This window comes from Diorhabda sublineata, chromosome 3 (genome assembly GCF_026230105.1).
Source record: "Diorhabda sublineata isolate icDioSubl1.1 chromosome 3, icDioSubl1.1, whole genome shotgun sequence".
NCBI lineage: Eukaryota > Metazoa > Arthropoda > Insecta > Coleoptera > Chrysomelidae > Diorhabda > Diorhabda sublineata.
In genome coordinates this window covers 13,308,782-13,322,374 of record NC_079476.1, presented here as the reverse complement: position 1 = coordinate 13,322,374, position 13,593 = coordinate 13,308,782, and the positions used below count along the sequence as shown (strand labels likewise).

General features: G+C 29.5%; 1 protein-coding gene across 4 annotated transcripts in view; it reads right to left on the bottom strand.

Annotated features, from left to right (window-relative positions):
• The window catches only part of LOC130442067 (unconventional myosin IC), a 69,891-nt gene that overhangs the window by 34,284 nt on the left and 22,014 nt on the right, over positions 1-13,593 (bottom strand). For 3 of the 4 annotated variants that reach the window (XM_056776047.1, XM_056776048.1, XM_056776049.1), the window contains exons 2-3: positions 4,918-5,050; positions 737-852 (exon numbers count right to left, since the gene is read on the bottom strand). In XM_056776047.1, coding sequence (XP_056632025.1) covers positions 737-852; positions 4,918-5,050 — 249 coding nt within the window. Of the gene's footprint in view, positions 1-736; positions 853-4,917; positions 5,051-5,811; positions 5,835-13,593 lie in introns of those variants that run through there. The other variant, XM_056776050.1, reaches the window with a different exon arrangement.

Below are 13,593 nucleotides of genomic sequence, written 5' to 3'. Positions count from 1 at the left end.
TTACAGGCGGTTTATTTACAGTATTTCTTTTAAATAATTTCTAGGAAAGTCTGTCTATTTATTTATTTGTTGTGTTTCTTTTTGTTCCACAACTTTGTAGAATTATGTCTAGATATGTAAATGATTTGTGTAAACGCAGTTAGTTAGTTTTAAATAAATAAATGTAGTGAAAAGAACGAATTAGTAAAAGTAATCGCAGGAATTATTCAAATGATATTTATAAATAAATTATTATAAGTTGAGTGTGTAAATAAATTAAGAACGTAAGAGACAGTGTTTCACCCCACAAATAGAAAGAGTATAAAATACGAAAAACGTTACGTTATATATGAAGGATCTAAGTTTGAATTAAGAAAAACTTTCTAAATCTTATTGTTGATTTTATAATTGTTATTACTTGTAAGGATAGTTCTTTATTTATACTGAACTCTGGTCCAAATAATATACTTTGAATGCGGCCACATATATGGATATATTTACTTCCCCCATCGAAATTATGGCCAATTTCTATTTTTCAAAATACTATTTATCCTTTAATGCCATTTCGCATTTTTTATAGAGATAAATAGCCCCTTTTTAGAAATAAGTGCTAAAATTGATTTGTTTTAGCTTTATTACTGTTAAAAAAGAATTATGAAGCTTAAGTTGCCATATTTGACCTAGATACCTTACAGATAATTTTTAGGTATGTAATTTATTGCAAAATTAATTCTTATTTAAAATCTATTATACTTACACATGTGGCGGCACTTCGAAAAAATGTTTATTATTGTATTCCTTGATGGCCTTAGAGTCATAAATGTCAATCTCTTTATAGGGATTCACTGATATTAGTACTGGACCTATGTAAGTCTAAAAAATAATTATATACGTCAAAGATATGAAAAAAATAATAGTTCATATATAGCGTGGAACAGCCAAATGGAATGAATTCATAAATAACTAAATATGGCGTGTATTTTCAAGTGCGCATTTCCTTATAAAAAGAAAATATCATAAGAAAGTGATCAATACCAATTTTCTTATTATAAGCAGCCTCCTGTATATTATTCATTTTTTTGGATTTTTCCGAAAATTTTAGGCGTAATTCATGTACAATGTTCTATACTCCAACTGTGTATACCTGCATGACAGCAGTGATCAATGTCACTACTTTATTGTCGTTTGAATTTTGTTAGCTGTACATAATAATAATAACAGAAATGCACAAAATAACAATTCTACAAATGGTTGATTTTTGAAATCACACACGGACAGATGGAAGTTGTTTGTTTATTTCACGAAAAATTTCCAAATTTACCGTCTATATCCCAGGGAGTAATTAGCAAAATAGTAAAGCAGTTTCGCGAGCTTGCTCAGATAAGACATAAAAAAAAGTAGTTGCCAATGTAGTATGTCATGAAATGAAATTGGATATTATGCTTGAGTTTCACGAGAACCCATATAAATCTGGTCGAAAAGCAGCCAACTTAACCACACATCAATTTTTCGAATATTAAAGGAAAATAAGATGCATCCCTAAACAATGATACCAACTTAAGAGCTCATAGAAGACTATTTAGATAGGAGAACGTGAACTAATGATGCTAATGCTAGATAACAATCGACGACTTATGAGAACATATTTACACTTCACGTTCAAGTTAATCGCCGCTATCGGTCCAATTAAAATTCTCACTGGATGAGAGAAAAGCATACGCAATATCCTGAAAAAGTTAAGTCTGGGCGGAAGCGGTTGGAAATCATATCGTAGATCCCTTTGGAGATAAATATTTAGAATTGCTTCAAACTATTCTCGTGCCAACTTTGACAAATTTATAGACTTAACCAGAAAACCCACGAGTTCCTATAACTTTATAATAAGGTTTCAAATAGGTTGATAAAATGGCCAGTGCGATCACCTGATATGACGCTAGTAGACTTCTTTTTGTGGGGATATGTTATAAATATTGTATACAAAACTGAACCTCTCAACTTAGAAGACTTAAAAGATGAATCACGCTTACGGTTACATAAGTCATGACTGAGATATTGAGTAAGATTAGAAGATACTTCTATACCAGATTAGCATGTTGCCTAAACGTTCGCGGAGAGCATTTTGAACATCTATATCAACATTGATATTCTTAAAAAATTATCAAGAAATAATTAGTATTACTCATTAGATTTTAACATAGCGAATTTGTGAAGTAAGATTTTCTTTTTTTAATGTAAATTTTTGTAATATATCTGAAAACACTTAATCTTTCCAAAATAAGAAAGTTTGTATTGGCCACAAGGTATAAACACTTAAAGGTATAGGTATATATAAATGTATATAACTTGTAAATCAATTAATAAAGCAATTACGTCCTAGAGATTTTCTGATATATTTGATATATCTGATATAATTTCTTGATTAATTATTCAACAACAATTTTATACAAAATTTGCATGTCTATATTTTTAGTTCCAAACTTGTTTACCATATATATTTAGTTTTTTGAGATATTTTCAAAAAAAGTTATTTTTATGGTAATTTTTCATTATTTTCTATCCTGCATTTTCTATAAATGGAAATTGATTAATAATACAGATAAAAAAATGATTAATAATATCTTTGATATCAACTGCTCTTATTATAAATAGAATGTGGGAAACACACAACACCCGCTTATAATTGAACTATTGATAAACAAACATTGTTTGAGACAAAAATAAGGAAAACAAACAGATAAGTAAGTTTCTGTTGGAAATTACTATAGGGATTCACTACACTAGTTTTCAAATCTTTGAGAATTATATTAAAGCAATAATCCCTTAGGTCTATTAGTGTATTTTGGAAATATATAAATAAAATTAACCAATTATAATATTAAAAAAATTTTCTTGAGCTGTTTGCTCTTTTAGGTTATTGATTTTAAACTAAATTTGAATTTTTCAATTATTATAAAACTTATTTCTTTATATCGTTTGCATTCTACATCTACTATTGCTAAAAAAACTAGAGTTGAGAAGATAAATATATTGGTACTGGTAAACAACTATATACAAAAATTTTAAAGGAGAAAACATTTACAGAGAAATTAAAGACCACGAGAAAAATTTTGCAAATATGACTTAAATTGTAGTGAACGATTATTGAAAAATTAGTAGAAAATTTCATACATATTCATTCTCAAAATGAGAGTCATACTAAGAAATTGCAATAATTTGTATACTTGATATGCCAAATCTAAGGCAACGAATTTTTGAAACTTAAAGTTATTCTAAGGTGGATTGGTAGAGTCCAAATTTTGTCAAGACAATAACAGAAAAAAATCTAGTCCAGCATTTATATAGGGTGGTCCTTCAGTTCTCAAAAATTCCGTCTGGAAGAGGTTGTGGATTAATTGTTTCTCGCATTGGAAGCACACAAGAATTTGTTAATGGTGAGTTTCTTATATTAGCATGTAGAAAAACAGAAGATAATGAAATGAGTTGAACAGAGTTTAAAGAATGGTTTGGGAAAACAAAGTTGGTTTTTATTCAGTCTTAGTCATGGATATACAGCCAACCAAAGTCACTTTCTTCAAAAATTATCAAAATGTATCTAGACAAGAAATGATATTCAAAACTGGAAATATGAAAGAAATATTGAATACGACTCTCTTGCAAAAATCAGAATTATTATTGTTAGCTGAACAATATTTTTTATTATACAATATTTTGTTAAAGAGACTACTTGTACTACAAACAAGAAACTACTTATGTTATCATCCTATCATTGCGAGTTTGTATGAGCAGATATAAAAAGAATAATGGAAAGGCTTAATAACTCTTCTGCTAATTCATAGTTTGTTAATGTTATTTATTTATTTAAACTTCCTGTTCATCCTATCTCTCAAAAAGTTTCACGATTATTAGTTTGTTGTTGTTAGTCTGAAAAAATTATATACCCCACATTTGAAAGGATAATGAAAATTAAAAAACAAATTAGATCCTGAACATCAAATTGTGGAACTATCCTTATTATATAAGACATTTTCAGCAATTATCAAATTAATTTTATGAACATGAGATTAGAATAGGGCATATTATGCAATTGAAATATTTCATTAGTGTAGAATATAGAAAGATAATGAATTAAAAAAATAATATTAGACGTGAGGTTCCTTGTGATGCTGTTTATATAATGCATATCTCTAAATATTTAGCTAATACGAGTAGATTAAGTAGTCATTTATTTGATAAAAATAAATAAATCTGTATTAAAAAAATATGGGATATTAGAACCATATAAAGATTTCAAAATCCTTTAAACGAAGTTATATATAAAAGATCATTTTTCGACATGCTACATATAGATATTGATGTGAAATCTATCAATTATAACAAGACATAAAAAAATTGAACAAAATTTTTAATTCTTTTTTATAAATTTCAATATAACTATGATGATATAAATTCATAATCCCTTTTTTGCATTTGGATGCTGACAATCAAGGACAGAAAATCTTAGTATAAATCAAATTCATGTTATATATTAATTTATATACCAGAGTTGACAATGTCATCAAATTTTTTTTAATTTCTATGAAAATACATGATTTATTGAAATAAACCCAAGTAAATAATATATGTTGGAGACAAGACAATGTAGTGGCAATAGCAATATTGAGATTACCTTATTGTGGAAGTTCAGTAACAGAAATAGGATTTAGAAATCTTTCATTTCATTTTATATGAATCTGTTTCTATCTTTCTTGCAAGTATATTTGATCAAAGGGGTTTAGTGCATCAATTTCATTAAGACATTTCTAGATCCCAAAAAATGTCAGATTGTAGCAACTGGTCTTATTATTGCTATCAATTTGCAATCATTGAAAGTATACTATTAGAACTAATATTGTGGTTAAAAAAGTTAACTAATCTGTAAAATTCAAACTACATACTCACATAAATAACATCTTCTTTAAATCGTCTCTGCAAGTTATCTACGAAAACATTTTGATTCGTATAGTCTTCTAATAATACTGCATCTTGGACCCCAACTCTATCCCTATCGTGCAGGTGTTGTTCCATACTGTATCTGCAAAAAAGTGCATTGTATTGTTTAAATGTATAGTAACTGAATTCATAAAGTTATAATCACAATATACTTAAATTTTCTGAATTTTAATAGTGAATAAGAAAAGTAGATTCAGCCAAAAATACCATGAGATATTTTAATAGATAAGTAAATTCAACTGATATTCATCTCTTATTCATTGTAGTTTTATCAAAAAATTTAATTCCATCTATTCTAACAAAACTATTCTTTTTCAATTATATTATTTGTGCCTTTAGAAAACTTATCTATTTTTTCACATACAAAATTTGTTAGGGTGTTTGCAATCTAAAATGTTGGAAATAATTATATAGAAAATAACTGGTTACTATTTTTATTGTAGATTTATTATTTATATTGTATTTTTATTACATAGTTATGAATCTAACTTAACTAGAAATAGTTAGTAAATCCTCAATTGGTTCAAACTTTGAGTAAAGTAATATTTAATAAAGTTTAATTTTACCTGCACGTACACCACTTCTGGATAGTTATTTTCGACTACTTCATATTTATTTATAGTTTTTCCTATTACGATTTAGTTAAGTGATGGACTTACTTACCTTTCCTTATCAGGTTAGTTCATTGAACTGTAGTATTTTATTCTAAGTAACATTCATATATCAACAGGTAACTTATCATGTGTTTATTTTTTGTTAATTTTAGTAACCTCTTTGCCATCAAATTAAATTTATTATATTATACTGCGATGGTTAGTGCCTAAAATTATCATATTGTCCTACCTATTCCGATTTTTCTAAATTTTGTAAATAAAAGAAACCGCTTTTTCGCACTTGTTTTTTATTTGAAAACAGCTGATCTGTCATATATTACCGTATTTCTCTGAATCTTGAACTAAACTTTGGATTGGAGTTTATAATCGTATCTTTGGATTTGTAATAGTTGCCGTAGTGAGAACTTAAAGAATGCGGACACAATGTGAGAGAGAAAGGGAAGCACGTCTCTGTGGATTTTGATGATGACTCAATGTTTGGGGAACTTTTTCGGTTTTGCGGAGTCGTACATCTGATTGTATTTACATAGTATTATTTAACGCTGTGCTTCAAATTACAAGCGTTTCTTTCCCATAATCAAATAATTATAATACATTTCTATAAACAATCATGTGTATACGTTATTGTTTTTTATTTAGGATGGGATCTTTTCTGTAATTTTTTTGTTTACTATGCAATATTTTCAAGTTATAAATATTAGTCACCACTGTAATAAGGTTATTCTCGAATATAAGTTTTTAAAGACTCATATTTCAACCTAATTTCTTTTTCATGATATACCCACTCTTAGTCCAGCGAATATGCTAGTTCTTTAAACTACCCAAAAAACTCTTAGTCCAGCGAATATGCAATTTATTTAAACTACCCAAAAAAATCTTTTGGATGGTGGCCCTCGTTTCATCACATTTTGCATAATTTTAACAACGGCCACTGTTATTGAAAATTTGCATTTACAGTGTAGATATTTTGAGAACATTGAAAAATATATATGTACACAAGAGGAATATATTCTTTTTTTATATTCTGATAATAATTGAATAAAAGGTTTTCGTGGGAAAGAAACAGCCAGTAGAAAAATCTTAATAGAAACGTATGAAATTTGTTCTTTAAGAATGTCTTATTGATGTGCGGTAGAAAAAAACGATTATATGAATGTACAGATGTGATCTATGTATATTCATAAATGGTTTTCTAAAGTCAATCGTGGTCGCACTTCGCTACAGGATGAATTTCATGAAGGTTGTCCATAATCGGTTGCTGTGCCAGGAACATCGAGGCTGTACGTAAGCTGACATTGCAAAATCATCATGTGACATTCATTCAATATCGCGTGAATTTTGTTGTCGACAAGATTTGCTTTTATCGATTCGTGTAAAGAAATGCTGAAAAAATGCAATCGCGGTACATAAAAAGATGTCTATTGAATAGTAACAGGCGAAGAATCATGCATTTATGCTTATGAACCCGAAACTATATACCAATCGACTGTATGGATTTTTCAAGACGAGCAAAATCCAACAAAAGTTATTCGCGCACGAAGCACTTCCAGGCAAATGGTCGACTGTTTTTTCGGAATAACTAGACATGTCGCCACCGTTCCGTTAGAGCAACCGAACGCTTAATTGTGAATGATACACCAGCATTTGTTTGCCGAAAGTGTTCGAAAAAATCGATCGCAGAAGACGAATCATTTTGCAGTGCGACAATGCAAACTGTCGCACATCATTAAAAAAAGACGCTTTTCAACAGTTAAAACATCTAATTGTTTGGCACCCATTGATTTCTTCTTCTTCCTGCAGATCAAAACTAAATTGCGAGGTCAACGTTTTTCTACACTTGAAGAAGCGGTTGATGCGTTCAAATCGTAACCCTCGTAATAGTATGTCAAGTTTGAAGGTATCAAGAGTATTTATATACGTTTCAAATCTCTACTCAATATCTATTGTTGCGTCCATTCTATGGAATAATCAGTGTATTATAACATACAACATGTCTGTTTATCCAGAAGCAAAAAAGATTCTAGTTCTTCTCCATTGGGCCTTTGTACTTTTTAGATTAAGAATGGAGAGCTTTTGATTATCGAATAAATACTAATACTGGTATGAATAAGACATGTTTTTTGAATTTTCAAATAGACATTTTGTAATATTCAATTATATAATTAATATTTTTCGGCTTAAAATGTAGACACGAAGGTAAACAGATTCGACGCAAAAGTTGAAAAATATTAGGAAGAAAAACCAAATTTTTCACGATTGCCATAATATATTACAAACATTTTTTTTCAAAAAAAATCATACCAGAAAATATGGATCACCAATCAATTAATGAACAATAGATATATTTTAATGTAACGTTCTATGTAAGTTGTATTTGCAACTTTATTCTTAAGCTTATTTCAAGAATCTATTTTCCACACGAAAGGAAGTTTTCTATATTGATTTTTTGTACCTGTCCAAAGTGACAATTCTAAGATCAAGGTATATATTCATGTTGTGCCTCGAACATTTGCGACTTAAATTTTTTTGCCTCCTTTTGAAGTAAATTATAGATAATAATATTTATTATAGCGTTTCAAAAAAAATCATTTTCCTTACTAAAAGCTTGCTGGATTAAAGTGGTTTCAGTTATTCTTCAGAATAATGTGCATTATAAGTGGAGATAAATTAAAACAATCAGATAATAGAATGATTGCTTAACAATGGTGAAATAAAAACCCAAATGACCTGAAAATATTTTTTTGTATTTAAAGAAGGATTCACGCATGTTTATCATAAACGTCATAATAAAAAATTATACTTTGACCGCTGTAACTTGAACATTTCCCATTCTATTCAATTATAGCCTATTTATGAATGAAAGAGTATTAAAATGATAAATCACTCGTAGCTCAGAAGCGTATCACTACAAACCTATCCCTTTATCTGTAAATCTTTTGTTAACTACTTGGATGCAGGCAATTTTTCTAGAAATTTGGGGTGATATCTTGCATTAGGTATACATTACTATTCCGAGGAAAATGATTTATCAATTGTTCGAATCAGTGTCGAAGAAATCGAGTAGATGCAAACGTCAATAAACCTTTAACAATATCATGTGCCGATGTGTACTATTATCTGCGCCCCTAAATTATTTGAATAAGTCAAATTAATTTGGTGTATCTCTCTCGTTGATTCATGTTTCATCTAAATAAAATATATTTCTTATTTTGGTTTTCATTTCTTTTATAGTAATTACTTCTCCATACTACAATATCGATTCTTTCTATTAAATCGACATCTGGATTGCTCGTTCCAGCGAAAACCTAGATATTTCTTTTGAAAGTTTTCAAGTGTACTTCGACTCATTTCAGGGTGATTCTTATCATCTCGAACCGTGGCAAGAGCTACTGAAATTCTTTTCTAAAGAACGCATTTACTTTCTTTCAAACGATTTTTTGTTCGAAATTTTGGTTCCTGAAGCTTTACGTACTGTTTGAAACTCGCCACATCAGTCTATTTTAATAACTGTAAATCGTAAGTCTTAATACCAAGCGTACTACTAAGTATTCCTCTATATTATAAACAATTTTACATAAATGGTTGTCTGTAAATGACAATTAAATATTAATGTTTTTGCATTAACTGTTAGAGGACCTACTTGTATTATTCGACGTTTATGCGGCTCTTCCAAATTTTCCATAATCAAACTAGAATTCCTACAATCGTATTTTCGGTGAAATGTGTTGGGAAGACATTCTGTTAAAATTAATAAAAATTCTAATTTTTATTAGCTAGAAGGTACTCATTGGAAAAAAACTTTTGATATGGCTTTTTAATATACGAGGATATATTGAAAAATTCTTGGCTTACTATAGAACGAAACAAAATTTCAATGTCAAAATATTTTATTACTCAACATATTCTCCTCTTAATTGGATACATTTATTACAGCGAACCTGCAACGTCTCTAGACCTTTAAAAAAAATGTTTCTTCTTGCTCTGCAAACTAGACCTCCACAGCTTTTATTACCTCCTCGTTGGAAAAAAATAGTCCGACGGAGCCAAATCTGGTGAATAAGGGGGTGTTCTAGTAATTCAAGCCCTAAATCACGAATTTTTTGCATGGCAACATGAGATTTGTGTGCAGGGGCGTTATCCTGCAAAAATAAAACACCTTTGGATAGCTTTCCGCGTCTTTTTTCTTTAATTTTTTTCCCGTAGAGTGGTCAGTAATGTCGAATAGTAAACTCCAGTTATTGTTCCACTCTTATCCAAAAAATCAATCATGATTACTTCATGACAATCCCAAAAAACTGAAACAAGAACTTTTCTAGCAGATTTTTGGACACGAAACTTCTTAGGTCTTGAAGAACCAGAGTGTCGCTATTCCATCGATTGTTGCATTGTTTCTGTACCCAAGTCTCATCCATAGTAACAATTCGGTTTAAGAAGCTTACATCGTTTTCAAATCGAGCACAAATCGAACCCGATGCTTCTACTCTTGCACACTTTTGGTCAACATTCAACAATCAACATTTGGAGATCCATTTTGCAGCAATTTTTTTCATGTTCAAATAGACGTGAACGGTGTTTTGGAGAAGAGAACCGAGATTTTTGTCTAAAGTTAAGAGCCATAAGGGATAGTTTTACAGAGCAAGAGCAATGGCTTTTCAGCTACTCAAATTGACTCCATCGTAATTTCCAGGTTTATGGTATGTTGTAAGTTGTAAGGCAGTTCACTTTGATGTCAATTTTTCTTTTTAGCCAAAAAAAATTAACGAGTTGACGAAGTTGATGGAATTGGTGCCCTACCTCATTTGTGCTTTATTTATAGAAGTGCTTCGAGATGGATCGGAATAATAACGTGATTTTGTCAAGAAATAATTCACATCTGTGACATATAAGTGGTAAAAATAAAAATTGGAATGAGGTTTGTAGTTGCAGTTGGGTCAATAGACAGGGTCATCGGAGCCAAGTGAATCGAAGATATGAATAAAATAGAATCTAATGTGTCGCGTTTTGATATCGCGAATGAACGAATTAAACTGATAGATAGCAATTATGAGAATATCAATTTTTAATGAATAATTACTATAGTTTGATCGCTAAATATTATACGGATTAAAATTTAACAAATATCGTGAATTATATCTACAACAGTTATAACCAAAATGCAATTTACCTTTTAGACCTTATTACATTATTATTTTTGCATTTCGAATATCTTCTCCTTCTCTTTCGGACCTTTCTAAATATATACAGCTTTCATATATCATTCTCTCACTACATTATTACTGCCACACCCTATACGTAGATTGTAGATTTGAGGTTCCTTCAAATTGACCAGGCGAAATAAACAAAAAATATTTATTTAATTTTGTACCGACTTTGAATTTTAGGCAGCAATCAATACATATTTTAAAATATTTTTTACCGATGTCCGTAATAATTTGTTCATTGTTTGAAAAACTTATTTTTATTATTTTATTAACGATACTTTACGTGAACTAGGTATCAAGAAAAGACGCGTGAAAAAACTTGGTTTGTACGTTGTGTAGTAGCGCGGATTTTTTTTTAGTTTAAAAACCGAGATAACGATCAGTAAACTTATAAATTACCTGCTCAACAAGTTTAGCGAGAAGGCAGGGAAAAATTATTTCCTGAATTGTTAAATAGAATATTTTCATTATGATGATTTCTGGAAGTATATAGAACAAAATTAATGAAAGTCAGCAGCGCGCCGGATTTTCTCAGAGCACAAAGTGAGTATGTGAAATGCTCCCTGAAAAGATCAAATTTTTGTGCGACTGCAGTGGGCAGTTTAAAAAACGATAAAGCAAATTCACAAAAGAATAAACAGAAGACTAAGGAATCACGTACGACATATCAAAAAGAGAAGATCAGGCAATAAAAACAGATTTGGATGAAAATTGTAACTTGGATACTCGTAGTCCTCCTTCAAAAATAATGAGAGTAAATTTAAGCTTGCCGCTATAGAATAGAATTAAAAATGATAAACATAAATATATGTATGTAAAGAATGTAAAAAATTATGTATATAATATAGTTGAAACTGTATGTTGTATTTTAAGCGTATTTTTAAATTAAACAGATAAGTTATAATGCAGCAAAGAAAATTAATGATATGTTTATTTGAAAGATATTTTTGTACGAATGTTGTCTGAAACCAGTGCAATTCGTAAATTTCTTTTTCCTCAAATGCAGTCGCTTTTTTCTAATTTTTCTCATTTCCAATTAGTAATGCGTGATACACTGGTGTTATTGTTTTCCCTTTTTGAAGATAGTCGATAAACACCATCCTACGACTATACCAAAAAACGGTAGTCATCACTTTTGGTTGGATGAAACCGTCTTTGTTTTTTTTGTTTCATGTACAGTTAGTTACAAACGCGGTAGCTAACTTGCCAATAGCTCACGCATGCAGTCATGGTAAATTTATGATATTATTCGATAAATTTAGTCTGGAAAAAGCTGAAACTAAGTAATTCTTGTTGTGCTTTTTCATCATTGAAAGTACTTCACAAATACTGAAGATAGTTTTTATTCCTACTCGCTAAACTTGTTGAACAGTTAATTTTTAATTTTCTGATAAAAGCTTCTGTTAAATACTTTCGATATACCTAATGCAAATTTATGAAACAAGGTGAATGCTGCAGAATTTTGCAACTTCCTTGTAAAGTTACATTTCTACACACAAAGTAATGGAATACACTAATAAAAAATCAGCCCAACCAGTTGTTTCATTACATTATTTTCCTCACTTTACTTCGATGTTTTTTTATTTGGAAATGAATCCACAAATAATTTTCAAGCTTTTTTTATTTTACTCACAATCAATAATTAAAATAAGTATTATAATTTAATCATGAAAATTAAATATTGGCTGCACAAAAATATACTGCTGATGCTTTATAATGAGCCTTTTACTTTGGCACTTCATACTTATTATTAATTTGGATAATAAAGCGAAATTAATTACCATATGTAATCATATGCATTGCCAAAAAAGTCAGCTTTCAATATTTCTTTCATTACTTACTTTCGGCCGGCTATAAAGAAGAATAGTATACACTACACGAGCAGAAGTTTGAGAGATCTGCACTATGCACAATGATATTCTCGGCCTCCTCTTTTCTATAATGTTTTTCAATATTTTTAAAAGAAAGTTTCTAAGAATAAAAGTACTTCTTTGAACTTAACTCGTATATGTGAAATCGTGATTTTGGAATTTTCGGTTAGGGTTACTTAAAAACTTGACATGGTAATGATTTTGATATTGTATTCGAATCATACACACACTAGACAATCCTCAGTTACGAGATTATCTTTTCGGATTTTCCCTTTGCTTTCATCGTATAATCTAAAACCAATTGATAGCTATTCATTTACCAGCTATATCATCTGTTACACCTATTAAGACAGCCGTAAATTGCTCCATTTCTAACATTCGCTCGTTTTGAATTTTTGGCGATATCTAAACTGCATTGCAGCGGTTTTCTAGGTAGCTCTAAAATCAATTTTTGGTCATCTAAACCGATTCGTAACTTCAATAAATCCAACAAACTTCTAAATCTGCTTAATTTCTTTCACAGACGTATTAAAATATAAATTGAATTACAAATTTGCAACTTCAATTTGGTATTCTAATTAGTCAACATTTGTTGATAGTTCAGAATATGTTAGTATAATTACTTGCCTTAAAAGCTGTAATCAAATTAATTGGTTATCTGAAAACAAAAATAATCATGTTTTATGTGTATTTTTTAACATAGTTCGTTCATATTTTTTGAGGTATTTTGCAGCTATTTCTCATTTTCATACAAATTTTTCTAAGTACATGTACAAATGACAATATAGGTGTTTCAAACAAAGATAAAAAATTATTTCGGATACTTTTTCCAATATAAAGTAACCATAAACACGTTCATTGTAACATACTATTGTATAATGGAGTCTCGAGCATCCGTAAAGACTGATAAGCATGGAGCAAAACAAAATGCAGTGCAAT